At 39.2% G+C, this 13,425-nt stretch overlaps 1 protein-coding gene across 1 annotated transcript; it reads left to right on the plus strand.

The window, feature by feature from the left end:
- Positions 1 to 6,554: 6,554 nt before the first annotated feature.
- Positions 6,555 to 12,714, plus strand: CXCL13 (C-X-C motif chemokine ligand 13). Its single transcript, XM_060654813.3, has 4 exons — positions 6,555 to 6,680; positions 8,350 to 8,482; positions 11,257 to 11,337; positions 11,863 to 12,714. Exons 1-4 carry the CDS (start codon positions 6,617 to 6,619, stop codon positions 11,885 to 11,887), a joined length of 303 nt encoding a protein of 100 aa, XP_060510796.1. The 5' UTR covers positions 6,555 to 6,616; the 3' UTR covers positions 11,888 to 12,714.
- Positions 12,715 to 13,425: the final 711 nt, after the last annotated feature.

A 13,425-nucleotide genomic window follows, 5' to 3' on the forward strand; every position in this document is an offset into this window, starting at 1 on the left:
CCGTGGTAGTTCCAACAATAAACAATGGTGGCTTGGAATAGGAAGTGGCAGTGAGAGCGGAGAAAAGTGGACAAAGCCAAGACACTGTAACAGATATAAGTGGCAACTATTGGAGACCAAGATTAAGGGAAATGAAGGAAAGATGACTTCCTGGCTTCTGAGCAACTAGGTGGATGATGATACCATTCACTAAGACTGAAAATATTGGAGGTAGAGCAGATTTTGGAGAAACTAAGTTCAGTTTTGAATATGATGGGTTGGAGAGACCCAAAAGGCCTCTATGAAGTAATGACCAGTAGGCTATTGGATAGATACCAATGAGAGTGGACTTATATCTCAATTTGAAGCAGGGGAAAGACATGCTTGCCTAGGGAAAGAGTATCCAGTGAGAAGAGGAGCTTAGTGTCTGCTTAGACAAAGGGGGCACGCTGGAAAAGGAATATAAGGCCAAGAGGACTGCCTGGAGACACCTGAGAGCTGAGGATCAGCCGTTGTTAAAAGGACAGAGTGATATGCCAAAAACTTTCAAAAGTAAATAGGGGTGCTCTTGCTGGAAAATTAAACCACTGATTTATATTTATAACATCCAGGACTCCATACGTGGTTATAACATAAAGATATGTATGCTCGGTGAGAAAAGCAGATGAGAAAATAACATATAGATTAGGGAATCAATGAAAGAAACAAGGTGACTGTTTTGCTAATGTTCGTTGTGGTGTGCTTTAAAAGGCTGGAACACTTTGACTACACTTTGACATTGGTATGTGGTAGCTTCACTGTTCTCTGAAAACTTTCTAATCGTAGAAGGTTCACACCCAGCTCTGCTGAGGCCCAATGTGATTGCATGCCAGAGCACTGAGGCATCTGATTTTGCAATCTTGGGGCCAGGAAGTTGGATTTGGCCCAGAATTTGTTGGATTACTTCAGATTTTTAGGGGTTTTTCTCCCCTCTTTGATGAACATTTCAGCCTAATCAAAAAAATCTCAAATCTCACAATATAGCTTTAGAAAGCAACAAACCAAATCAAATAAATGATTTGAACGTTGAAAGAATACGCAGCACAGCACTCTTATCAGCACTCCGGGGTCTTTACCTGAGGACTGGCCTTTTTCCCTTCCAGCAAGCTGTTTTCATAAGTAATGCTGCCACCTAGCAGTCTTCTTGCAAATCACCGTTTTGAATTGAAGGCACATTTTAGCTTTGTCTCGGGTTCACTGTATTTGAGTTGAACTTGAGCAAAACTTGAAATATCAATTTAACTATCTTTGAAAAATACCTTTTCCACAAATACTGGTCTTGAAACCATTATCTGGAAAACAACAGACTGTTGTAAGCAATTCAGTTGAGATGAAATTGATGGCAAAAGGTAAAACACCTTCTAGGTAAGACTTCAGTACATTTAGGGGAGCCTGGGTGGCTCAGTTGGTTAGGCATCTGAATTGGGCTCAGGTCATGAACTCACAGTTCATGGGTTTGAGCCCTGCATTGGGCTCTGTGCTGACAGTGCAGAGCCTGGAGCCTGTTTCATATTCTGTCTCTCTCTCTCTCTGCCCTCCCTCCCTTGCTTGTGCTCTCTGTCAAAAATAAATAACCATTAAAAAATGTTTTTAAAAAAAGACTTCAGTACATTTATAACTAATACAAACCTCCATGTGTATCTCCTTAGGGGAAATAGATCAATATTTTTTGTTGAAAGTGGGTAGAAATAAAGTGTGGGTGATCAGTCTCAATAAGGAACAGCTTTTTGACCAGAGGACCTTCAAACTGAAGGAATCATAAATGTCCAACGGAAACCTAAGTGACATTTTAATTCACATCAAGAGCTTGACTCACAAACTAAGCCAAAGTTGCTTTTTAAAAAAGATGAATAAGATCTAGAGATCTGTTGTACATGACTATGCTTATAGTCAACAATATTGTATGTACACTTAAAAATTTTTTTAAGAGGATAGATCTCATGTTGTATTCTTATCAAAATACAATACAATACAATACAATCTCATAAATTTTTGTGTTTTCACAAAGGTAAAAAAAAAATCTAACATTTATTGAGTGTTTGCTATTTGCCCAAACACCAAGCAAAGCACTTTCTTGGTACTGTGTTCTCTACACAAATCTCTAAGAAGGTATTACAGTAAATAATCCTATTAATACAGGAGGACCTGAGCCTTGGGGATGGTGACAAGGCAATTGAGTGTTGGAGGGGGTTACAAACCCAGATGGTCTGATTTCAGAACTTGGGCTCTTACCTACCAGCAATCTATCAGAAGCAAATAGATGCCAGATTTTCAGCAGGTTAAAACACTTAACAGAACGGAGTAAGTTTCTATTTTCTACTTGGGTTGCTTTTTAAATGGCATGAAAGGGGGCGCCTGGGTGGCGCAGTCGGTTAAGCGTCCGACTTCAGCCAGGTCACGATCTCGCGGTCCGTGAGTTCGAGCCCCGCATCAGGCTCTGGGCTGATGGCTCGGAGCCTGGAGCCTGTTTCCGATTCTGTGTCTCCCTCTCTCTCTGCCCCTCCCCCGTTCATGCTCTGTCTCTCTCTGTCCCAAAAATAAATAAAAAACGTTGAAAAAAAAATTTTTTTTTTAAAAAATAAAAAAAAAAAATAATAAATGGCATGAAAGAAAATGTTCTCAGTTTGGTCAGAGTGACCTTTGTCTTATCTCCTGTTTTGTTACAAACTACTAAACATTGTAAGAATTTTTAACTCTACCAGAGCTCCCCTGTTCAATGACAACTGGCCTGCTAGATTGGTAGACACTTTGGCCAGTTTTGCCACCTCTCTATTTTAGTGACATTTCATTTCTTCATGTCTTGGGAAGGAGTGTCTTTCTTGTTGATATCACTGCTCTGCACTTAGCTCTCAGTGGACACGTTTGTCCTGGATGCTCTCACTCAGGGATATCTGTACATCATACCCTGAGGAGATTACTTGGGCAAGCATGTCTCTGAGGACAATTTGAATGTGTGTGTGGCTCATGCTCTGCTACAGGTGCTTCTCAGACTTTAAGGTGCATTCAAATCATCTAGGAATCTTGTTAAAGTGCAGGACCTGAGATTTTGCATTTTTAACAACTTCTCAGATGAAGCTGATGGTGCTGGTCCATGGACCATGAGTATTAAGGTGCTCAAAACTCCTCAGTTTTTCTTGGGTCTGAGGAGAAAATCTGGCTTATTTCCGAAGTCAGGGAGGAAAACCTTCCCCATAATTTTCTCATTTTTCCCATTTTTATGTATCCAATCATAAAAATCAGGGTATAAATCAAGTTATGTATTTTTATATTTTTAAACAAAGGTATCCATAAAAGCTATTTTAAAAATAAAATCCATTTGGGCCCTAAATCCATTGGTTCAAACTTTTCTTCTTGGATTCAAAGTCTTTGCAATTTATACCCCTACCATAAATGAGATCATGGAGAGTCATTCTGGAAACTTCTAGAACAATTGGGCTACCCGAGAGCTGCCCAACCTCCAGTCCTATCTTGGGACAAGCAGGCATAAGGCTCCTATTGTCAGTATAAGCTAAATCCAGAACTCTGGGCATTAAAAAGACCAAAATCAAACTTTAGAATTGCTCTGGAATTAGCTCCCTGACCCAGTGGTCCTATTTTAACAATATTGGAATTTCCTGGGTTTATTCAGAGTCCTCTTTCAGGTACTTTTGTCCCTATATTCTTCCTGTTATTGTCAGCATCACTCATTTTTGCTCTAACAAGGAGATATATAGTACATATAACAGAGGCAAGTGTAAAACTGCTACATTTGGTTCCCAAAATCAAATGGCACAAGAGTGAAATGAGTGAGACATAGAAATTGGCCATTTTCAAAAAAAAAAAAAAAAATCATTGCCTGTCTACTCAGTATAAGTGACCAGAATAATGTTATTCAGTCTAGGAAGGCATTAATAGAATAGTGCCTAGGACAAAGGAGGTAATGGGCCTCCTCTAGTTTGCACTGGCCAAACCATACTTGGGGTACTATGGCGTTCAGATATGTGTGTACACGGGAATGTGTGTGTGTGTGTGTGTGTGTGTGTGTGTGTGACTCAGTGAAAGTATGGGAAGGCAAAAGGAAGAGCAGTCATGATTTAGGAGAAACAATGAAAAAGACCCAACAGATTTCAAAAAGATAACCTTTCTCTTTTTGAAGATAAGTGGTGGAAAGAAGTTGAGAGAATTTCAAACTGTGTTATAAGTTAAAGGACCTAGAGATATTTGCCTTCGAAGTGTGTCTATGCGGGTTTTAGAGCAGAAGTTACTTAAGACCCGTTAATGGGTGGATGGACGGATGAATGGATAGACGGATGAACAGACAGGCTATCTATTAAATATATTATATGTGTCAGGCGCTCTACCAAGAACTCCACATGTACTGAATGATTTCATTCTCCAAAAAATCCTTTAAAATTAGTATTATCCCCATGTGAAAACTACTAAATATAAGGCAGAGATAAATTAAGTGACCTGTCCAAAGTCATTGACCGGGTGATTCCATAGCTTGTGCTCTTAACCTCTATTTAATAGCCCTATGTGACAGCCATGGAAGTTCACTGCTCAGATGTCCCTTAAAGAAATAACTTGCTGGCCAGCTGTGAAAAGTACAGTCAGCTGACAGCCTCCAGCTGTTAATATCTCCGGGATCTCCTTGTGCCTTCTACCAGAGACCATACTGTTTCTGAGAAGCCCCAGTGACTGAGTATGGCAGGGGTTGCAGGACCTGGATATTTCTGCATTATGGGCTCCTCTAATAGATAGTCTTTTCTCAGGGTATCTCCATGAAGTTGTCACAGACTTTGTCGGATCAGCACTGCAGTCTGAGGCTCTCTCTGCCCACTCCTGCTCCCTGCCCTTTTACCTACTACAGGAGTCATCCTGAAAACAACAGCAAAAGAAACTTCTTTCACTCCAACATCCATCTCATTGTCTGCTTCCTGAGGGACCCAACTGTGCTTCCTGAGGGACACACACTATGTCTTCAAATATTTGGAATGTTATCATATAAAAGGGCATTTAGAATTGTTTTCATATAGTGATGAAGTATTGGATTAGGAGAAACTGACTGAACTACTAAGGAAGCAGCTTTCACATATACATAGGGAAGAACTTTCTAACAACTAAAACTGCACAAACAAGGGGATAGGCTGCCTCAACATTGATGAGTTTTCAGTAGTCACTGCAGTCATTCAGGCCAAAAGAAAAACCACTTGTTGTAAGGTCGTGTGACATTACCACAACCCCCACCCCATACACCATGGAACATCTAAGATGCTAAACATCCCCAATGCTGAGTACAAAAACCAAATTGTTTAGGAAACCACACCAGGAAGACCATAACTTTCAGTGGTTTGATGAGTCTGGTTTCATACATCCATACTTGTATACTCCCAGGACAGCCCAGTGGTACTCTATGCCAGACCACCTATTGTCCACATGCTTTTATTTCTTTTACTTAATCAAAGAACTCCTAGCAAGTGAGTTAAGGCTATAAGCTCATTGTCCACATGGGCTCATATGGCAGGATCAAAAACGAACTGCGCATATGTTTTGTGAAACATACTGTAATACTGAGTTCAGTATCAGATAAAATTTTAATGACACCCTCCGCTGAGACCTGGTTCTAAAGCTCAATAACCTGTATACTTGAGACTGAAAGATTCTCTTCCTCAAAGTTGTTGCCTCCCTCCCTTCATCAAGACACGGGCACACCAATGAGGAGACACATACTTGCCCCCTTCCAGCATTTCCACAATGACCAAATTACATAAGTAATTATATATTTCAGATGATGAAATAAAAGGTGGGAAAGTCTGGCAGGAAAACAGTAACCTAGTCAGCATAGAAATCTGTATATAAGGAGACATTCATTAGGTGTGCAAATATTTACTAAGCACCTGCCAAAGGTTAGACTTTTTTACAGGGGCCAAGGGCACAAGGATGTGCTCCACAGAGTTCCCTGATTTCCTGGCTCATGCTTTGAAATGTCATTGAGAGGGGCGCCTGGGTGGCTCAGTCGGACAAGTGTCTGACTTTGGCTCAGGTCATGATCTCATGTTTTGTGGGTTCAAGCCCTGCCTTGGGCTCTGTGCTGACAGCTCAGAGCCTGGAGCCTGCTTTGGATTCTGTGTCTCCCTCTCTCCCTGCCCCTCCCCCACTTCCTCTCTCCCCCTCTCTCTCTTTCAAAAATAAATAAACATTTAAAAAAATAAAAATTAACAAAACAAATGTCATTGAGGAAGCCTGCTGGCCCTTCACTGAGAGAAGCAATCAAAGCCACAATCACAGTGACCTGTAGAACCTCCAGTCTGATGTCTTTTCCCTCTCACCCCACCCCCAAATTTCTGCAGCATCCCTGCCATTTATAATCTATATTTGTAAGACATATTTCATTATACTTAAAGTGCTTTGAAGCCAATTCATAAAATTTGCAAGGGGAGTTCAAAAAAAAAAGCAAGCTCAGCAATATTTGGGGACTTTTAAAACTGATGACACAGCTGACCTATTGGAGACACAGGCAGTGGGAGGGCCCTCACTGGTATAAATAAATAGGAATCTCTGTCCTCAGAACCCACAGTTTAGACTCAGAGCTGAAGTCTGAACTCCACCTTGAGGCAGAATGAGGTTCTCCCTGGGATTTCTTCTTCTCATGCTGTTGGTCTACAGCATCACTCCAGTCCATGGTGAGAACTTTCACTTATCTTCTCATTGTGCTTTGAGCAGAAATAATCTTCAGCATTTCTTTCCTTTTTTTTTTTAATTAAAAAATGGGGAGCAATATGACTGAAATGGGAAGGGGGAGATTACCTAAGTACTCCTAGGTTTCTAAAAGTAATATGCTTAGAGATTTAACTCTTAGAGGTTAGAGACACTTATGTTGTTAAGATTATTATCCATAGATAGAGATACTGAAGTTCAGCGTCCGTGTGACTTATCGTTGGTTTGTCTATTCCTGGTCTTTTTCAGATTCAGCTCTGCTATAACTAATTCTTTCCATGTATATATCTTCTTGGCTCTGCCTTTCAGTGCTACCCCTTCCGACTAAACCTTTTATAGGGTTTAAAGATAATTGACCTCAACAGGTTGGTCTCCTGCAGAGAACGTTTGGTGCAATTCTATTTGGCTAGCTCTGACGTGAGCCACTGTAAGCACAACATGGGTACTTAAGTACATGCTTTCTGCAAAGACATAGACTTCCAAGTCTAAACGGGGTGACGATTGTATAAATAGATAAACATCTAGTTGAAGTTGTAAGTTTTTATACAGCTGAGGAAATCCAAGGCATGTGACTTGGATTGATATGATATAGTCTGAATGATATAGTCTGCTCAGGTATAAAAAACAAATTTTTGCTCTTAAAGTGTAAGGCATTGTTTTTCGATTATTTTGCTTTACATGCTATTTTTATTCTTCAAGAACTTCATCTCTCACCTCCTCCATAAAGCTGTCCCACTGTCCTGGCAAAGTCCTCTGTTCCCATCATTTAGTTTGGATTCTGGGTGTGAAATACAACATTCTGTGACATTTTAGTTTTTGTTCATTTGTTTCCTCCACCAAATTGTAAATGCCTTGAGAGCCAGGGCCCTTTTATTTGCAAATATGTGTCCAGCATTGTGTTAGGCACTGGGCTTAAGAGGGTAGACTTCATTAAAATACATGAGATAGAGTAACTTATAAAAGTATCTAGTACTAATGACTTCTGTTATTGAATAAAAATAGTCTTGAATTTTTATTATCAGCTTTCATTGGTAATAATTTGCAACCGAGATGAAGGAACAGCGCATTAAAATACATATATATATATATATATATATATATATATATATATCGTATTAAAATATATATATATATATATATATATATATATATATATATATATATATCTCCCGTGGTGTTTCCTTGGAGAGACAAGGAAGGGGGCGGTGAGCATGATGAGAACAGCTTGTTACTACTCTGGGGACACTGTAAGGGATTTATGTCTTTGGTCTTTATGTGTTTGGAGGGAAGATCAAATCAGTTGATTTTACACTGTATGAATTATAAGTGAGTTTTAAGTCCCCAGAGCAGTGGTTCTCAAATTTTATGATACAATCACCTGAGCACCAATATAATGCTATCACAAATTTCAATAGGTGTCGTACTTTTAGAAAACTAATTTTATTTTTAAGGTTTTGGTAGAAAATGTTCGAAAATAAGCCAAGACAAGCAGAAAAACACAAACTAAAAGCATCTGGGTGAAAGCGCCAACTTGAAATTTTTAAATCTTCAAATGCACCGTATGAAAGATTAGTAATTAAATTCAAGTTATGAATTATATGTCAAAGGGATTAAAATAACTGATTGTGTTTACAGGTGTTCTGGAGGCCTTTAACACAAACTTAAAGTGTAAATGCGTCCAAGAGACCTCAGCCTTTATCCCCATCCAACTCATTGAAAAGCTTCAGGTCTTGCCTCCTGGGAATGGGTGCCCAAACAAAGAAATCATGTAAGTTGCAGGAGAAAAATGTATGTGATTCTTTTCTCCCAATGAAAATCAGATCAAATGTTGCCATATAGTATTTTTTTAGTATTGTTGACATACAATGTTGCATTAATTTCATATGTACAGCATAGCATTCTTATTCAAGAATCTTAAAGGGATTGATTTTGAGAGTTGCTAACAACTCTCAAGCTAATAATGGGACTCAACAATATTTGTTAAGTACCTACTTTGCAGCGCCCTGAGTTAAGTGCTTTATTCACATTCATTCATCATATTCCTTTAACAGACATTAAGTTACGTCTAGTGTTATCACTGCTCTGCAGGTGCAGAAACTGAGGCTTAGGGAGGTTAACCAACTGCCCTGAGGCAAACCCTTAGAAAAGGACAGAACCAGGACTCCACCCAGGTGTTCCCCCTCCAAGCCTCTTCTCTCCTACCAAAATCAAATCACCAGCAGAAGCAGACACTTTGTTCCCCAGAAGTTAAAGAGCAAGAAAATAAGTACCCACTACAGTCCTTGGTCTGAACATCTATTTTATGGGACAGTCCCTTAGCTTTAAGATCTACCAATTTTGATACCATTACTCTGATTGAAGAGTTAGGCTATGGAGTCAGCTGTGGCTGCAAGAAGTTTAATAGGTATTTTCTTTAACTGAAATAGCATGACCTCTTGTTTCTGTGACCCTTTTCAGTACTTTCAGAGAAATCTGTTGATACTTCTATCATAACATTTTCCATGGCACATCAAATGAGAATTTACACATTGCATGCAAAGCCCCTAGTATAGTGCCTGGCACAACAGTAAATGTAATAAATGTTCAGTAAATGTTAGCTGTGATTATTATAGCATCACTGTGTTGAAGCAATCAGGTTTGTGGCTCTCTTTCTCTCTCCCATTCTCTCTCTCACCAGAAATAAGTTCCTTATAGACAGGGACCAGATTTATTTGTTTCTCTACTCCCAATGCTTTATCCCTTACCTGGCACAGAGCAATGTACAAGCAATGTTGGATTGTTACACTGCATTTTTTAAAGAATCCTATAGATATTTTGTGTATCACTACTTGGAACTTTGATTTCTCCTTCCTAGATCTATCTTTATGAACCAAGCATCCACAGCTCGTGGACATATTAGGCACAACATCTTTCTCCACATTTTCTGACGTTACTCTCACTAGCAGCTCTGCCCCTGTACTTCTTTAGACATTTGATATGTTTGTAATCAGCCACTTTTTGTTTGTCCCATTTTGATATGTCCTTTGGGTGTCGCACTAGTTGTGTTCAACTTGTAAAAAAGAACTATGGGATATCAAAAACGTGTGCAAAAATTTTTCATTAAAAAGGCATTATACTTTTCCTAATGTCTTCACTGATGAAGGTTCTAACTAACCCACAATTATTGGCCTCAAACTCAGAGATGTCAAGTCCAGCCATGACCTTGAGAGCAGTTCCTCTGGCTGCATAGAAACCTGAGATTCTCTCTCTCTCTCTCTCTCTTTTATTACATTTCCTCTGTCATGAGTCAAGTCTCTTACCTCTCAACCTGAGGAAGTAATGCACCCCAACTTTCTCTTCATTAACAACAATCATTTTGAAGGGGCAAAAATTTGATTTTATATCTTGTCACCAAATTCTGTATTTCTGAATTTTAACCAGATATAGAAACAAAAGCTGGAAATTACGAGAAATACATAGCAATCAGGGTAAAAATGCTGTGAGTCCAGATGGTCAGAAATCTATTTTCCCTCATGAACTCAAAAACCAAATTGGAAGACTCTGCCCAAGAACCCCAAAATGCTGTGACCTCTGACCTCTCTAAGATTCATTTACAAGGGTGGAGTTTCAAAGCTAAATGGACAGATCCTTCTTGCTAAGGTGAAGGTGAAGAAATCGTTTTGCTCAGAGGTCACCCCGATAGAGGGTTGAGTGTCCCTGGTCACTATCACCTGGGAGACCTCACATCTTTCACTGCAGGTGAAACACTCAGCACTGTGTCTGGCACTTATTGATAACTATTTAGATCCTGCCCATGTAGAGTGGTGGCTAAAAGTGTGGGTTCTAGAGGCAGATAACCTTCATTCGAATGCTGCCCTGCCCTTGCATTTGTGCCATCTTGGGCAAGTTATTTAAACTCTCTAAACCTCAGGTTCCTCATCTAAATGTAAGGAAATAATAGTTCTCTAGCAAAGGACTTGTGTGAGATTGACATAATCCATGTTACCTGCTGAGGATAGTGATTGGCGCATTGTAAGTGCTTGATCAATATTAGCTATTATTGTTGCTGCTTTTGTTGTTATCGAATCTCTCAGAGCAGTGAAAGCCTCACTAACTAGAGGTTCAACAAAATGCCAGGGGCACTCGGAGCGATCAGCTCTGTAACCTCTCCCACATTAAATGTCATTGGATCTGCTTTTCAAATAAGATTTTCTCAAGAGAGTGTTTCCTATCGTTTATTTTGTTCTCCCAAGCTCAACAGACAACCATCTATTTTATGGGACATAAAGATAATGTGATATAGATTTAGAAGTGAGCCAATCTTAGAGTCAGCTATTTGGTCCACCTCCAACTCATGTAAAGATAGTCAGCAAAGCATTAACCCCTGACACGTAAGATTCTGTTAACCTCATGTTCAGCTCCACTGGCTCACACACAGATCCCAAACTGCCCACCTCCAATTTCACTTCATCCGGGAATATTTTTCTACTCCACTCTCCTTAAGGGCCGGATTGACTAAAATGTAACACTGCCTTATTTTTATTATTTTTTCTTTCCCCCCAGAGTTTGGAAGAAGAACAAGTCAGTTGTATGCTTGAACCCTCAAGCTAAATGGATACTAAAATTAATAAAAATGTTACAGAGGTAAGTCAGACATACCAAGGGTTTTCAGATTCCAGTTTGTACTGAAGGGCTTCCCTTTCATGGGTAGTCAAAATGGGGACCATTTTAATTATTTATTTATTTTTAATGTTTATTTATTTTTGAGAGAGAGACAGAGTGCACGACTGGGGCAGGGGCATAGAGAGAGGAGGACAGAGGATCCGAAGTGGGTTCTGCACTGACAGCAGACAGCCCGGTCGGTGCATGGCTCAAACCCACGAACCGTGAGATCATAACCTGAGCCGAAGTCAGATGCTTAACCGACTGAGCCACCTAGAAGCCCTAAATGGAGACCATTTTAAATTTATGAGAAATTCCCAAGACAAATATCCATTCTTCACTATTATTACTTTTCAAATGAGTAAGGGTGACTCATTTCAGTAGCTCAATAAACTAAATGGAAAGTCAATATGCACAACAGTCCTTGTTTGATATCTTTAAGGAAAACCAGTTTTTAGTAAGTCTCTCTGTGAATATGACTCTCTTGTTTTTGTTTTTATTTCACAGAAAAAGTGCTGTTTCAACCCCATGAGCTCCAGTGTTTAAGAAAAGAGTCAACTGATGCCAATATCCCTACTAAGGACACCTGCATATGCCCCTCCTCCTGCTCTGGGTTTTAGTTTTGTATTTGGCTGAGTCTTTCCAAGAAAAAGAACTTCCCCATATAAGCAAGCATGAAAATATATGTTAAATAAGCTTACAGAAGCTGATGTGGCCAACTTGAGCTTTTTAAAAATTATAGTACCCTTATACACTTGGACTTTGCATTCTTATTAATCAGGAAGAAAGTTTCCTTGAGGATACTTAGTAATAAATCATATCGGTTTCTTTGAATAGTATACCTCTTGTTTACACTAAATTTTCCTAGAAACTAGGGGAACAAGAATTTAAACCTCAAATCTGAACATGTGGCTTGAATTAAGAAGGAAATGATGGAATTCATTTCAATCATTTCACACCAAAAGAAAAGCAGGCTTCCATAAGAGACTGAAACCTGCCTGGGAAACCCAGGGAATTTCATAAAAGACAGAGGGCTCTCACAGTAGCTACCTTCCATTTAAAAGCTCACTATTGAAAAAAATGGAGTCCTTTTCATTCGAAAGAGTTCTTTTACGAGATTTACTGTCCTGGACAAAAACTAATAACATTCAACAATCTCCAGACTTAAATTCGTAGAATATTCAGGAAAAGCATTTAAAAACTGATATTCAGATGTCTTCTTTTATACATTTGCTTTGACGAACTTTTCTTACTCATATCTTTTGCACACTTTTTTTTCCCTTGGTCTCTGGTACCTGATTCTTTAATGCTTCCTGTTGATCTAATGCTATTCAATAAACTCAAGTAAATGTTTTACTTAATTATGAGGAACTCATTCTTAATAGAGCATTTGCTCAAATTTAGACACTCTGACTCATCACAATGAAAAGTAGGACTTCATCATGTTAATTTTTGACTTCATCAAGCATCATGATGCTTGCCTTTTACAGTTGTTTTAAATTATGTGGCAATGGGTGAGTGAAGTTATTCCTGATATTAACACAGGGGGAAAATGCTTGACTATGAGAGCTTCTTTTCCTTGATATACTCATCATTATTTCCTCTAGAGATTTCCAAATTCTTACCAAAACCTATTCTCACTTATATTGGTTCTTAAAGTCCCCAATGTTTGCTTTGACAAAGTTTTTCAGTGGGTTTGACAAACAGAAGAAGTAGACCCTTAAACCCCCATCCCCTCCTTCCCTGGATGCAGCCTGGCTCTCCCATCAGGGCTGGGCTTTCCCAGTGGGCTGGGTTCCACTGCCCTAGTGCCCCTCATTCCCCTTGCTGCTTTGGGGGGCCCACTCCAAGCACACCCAGGTTTAAAGCTATATCTGGCTCCTGCTTTCAATTCTTTTTTATTTTTTGATTTACTTTATTAAATAGATTTCTTGGATGGGAGTAAAGAGAACCTATTAATGCTACTTTTTCTGTTGTCTACAACAGGAATCATAAAATGGATCATAAAATGCCATCAAAATCCTGCATTCTAGCACTTTCCAGACTTCTACTTTTAGAGGTCAGGAACCA

The sequence above is a fragment of the Panthera onca genome, chromosome B1, assembly GCF_046562875.1.
Source record: "Panthera onca isolate mPanOnc1 chromosome B1, mPanOnc1 haplotype 2, whole genome shotgun sequence".
NCBI classification, from domain to species: domain Eukaryota; kingdom Metazoa; phylum Chordata; class Mammalia; order Carnivora; family Felidae; genus Panthera; species Panthera onca.

What these genes read in the sequence shown, in the direction of transcription:
- CXCL13 (XM_060654813.3), top strand. Translation starts at nt 6,617, where the DNA reads ATGAGGTTCTCCCTGGGATTTCTTCTTCTCATGCTGTTGGTCTACAGC. An exon ending in CAGCATCACTCCAGTCCATG is followed by an intron (nt 6,681 to 8,349) that starts GTGAGAACTTTC and finishes TTGTGTTTACAG; the next exon opens with GTGTTCTGGAGGCCTTTAAC. An exon ending in TTAATAAAAATGTTACAGAG is followed by an intron (nt 11,338 to 11,862) that starts GTAAGTCAGACA and finishes TTTATTTCACAG; the next exon opens with AAAAAGTGCTGTTTCAACCC.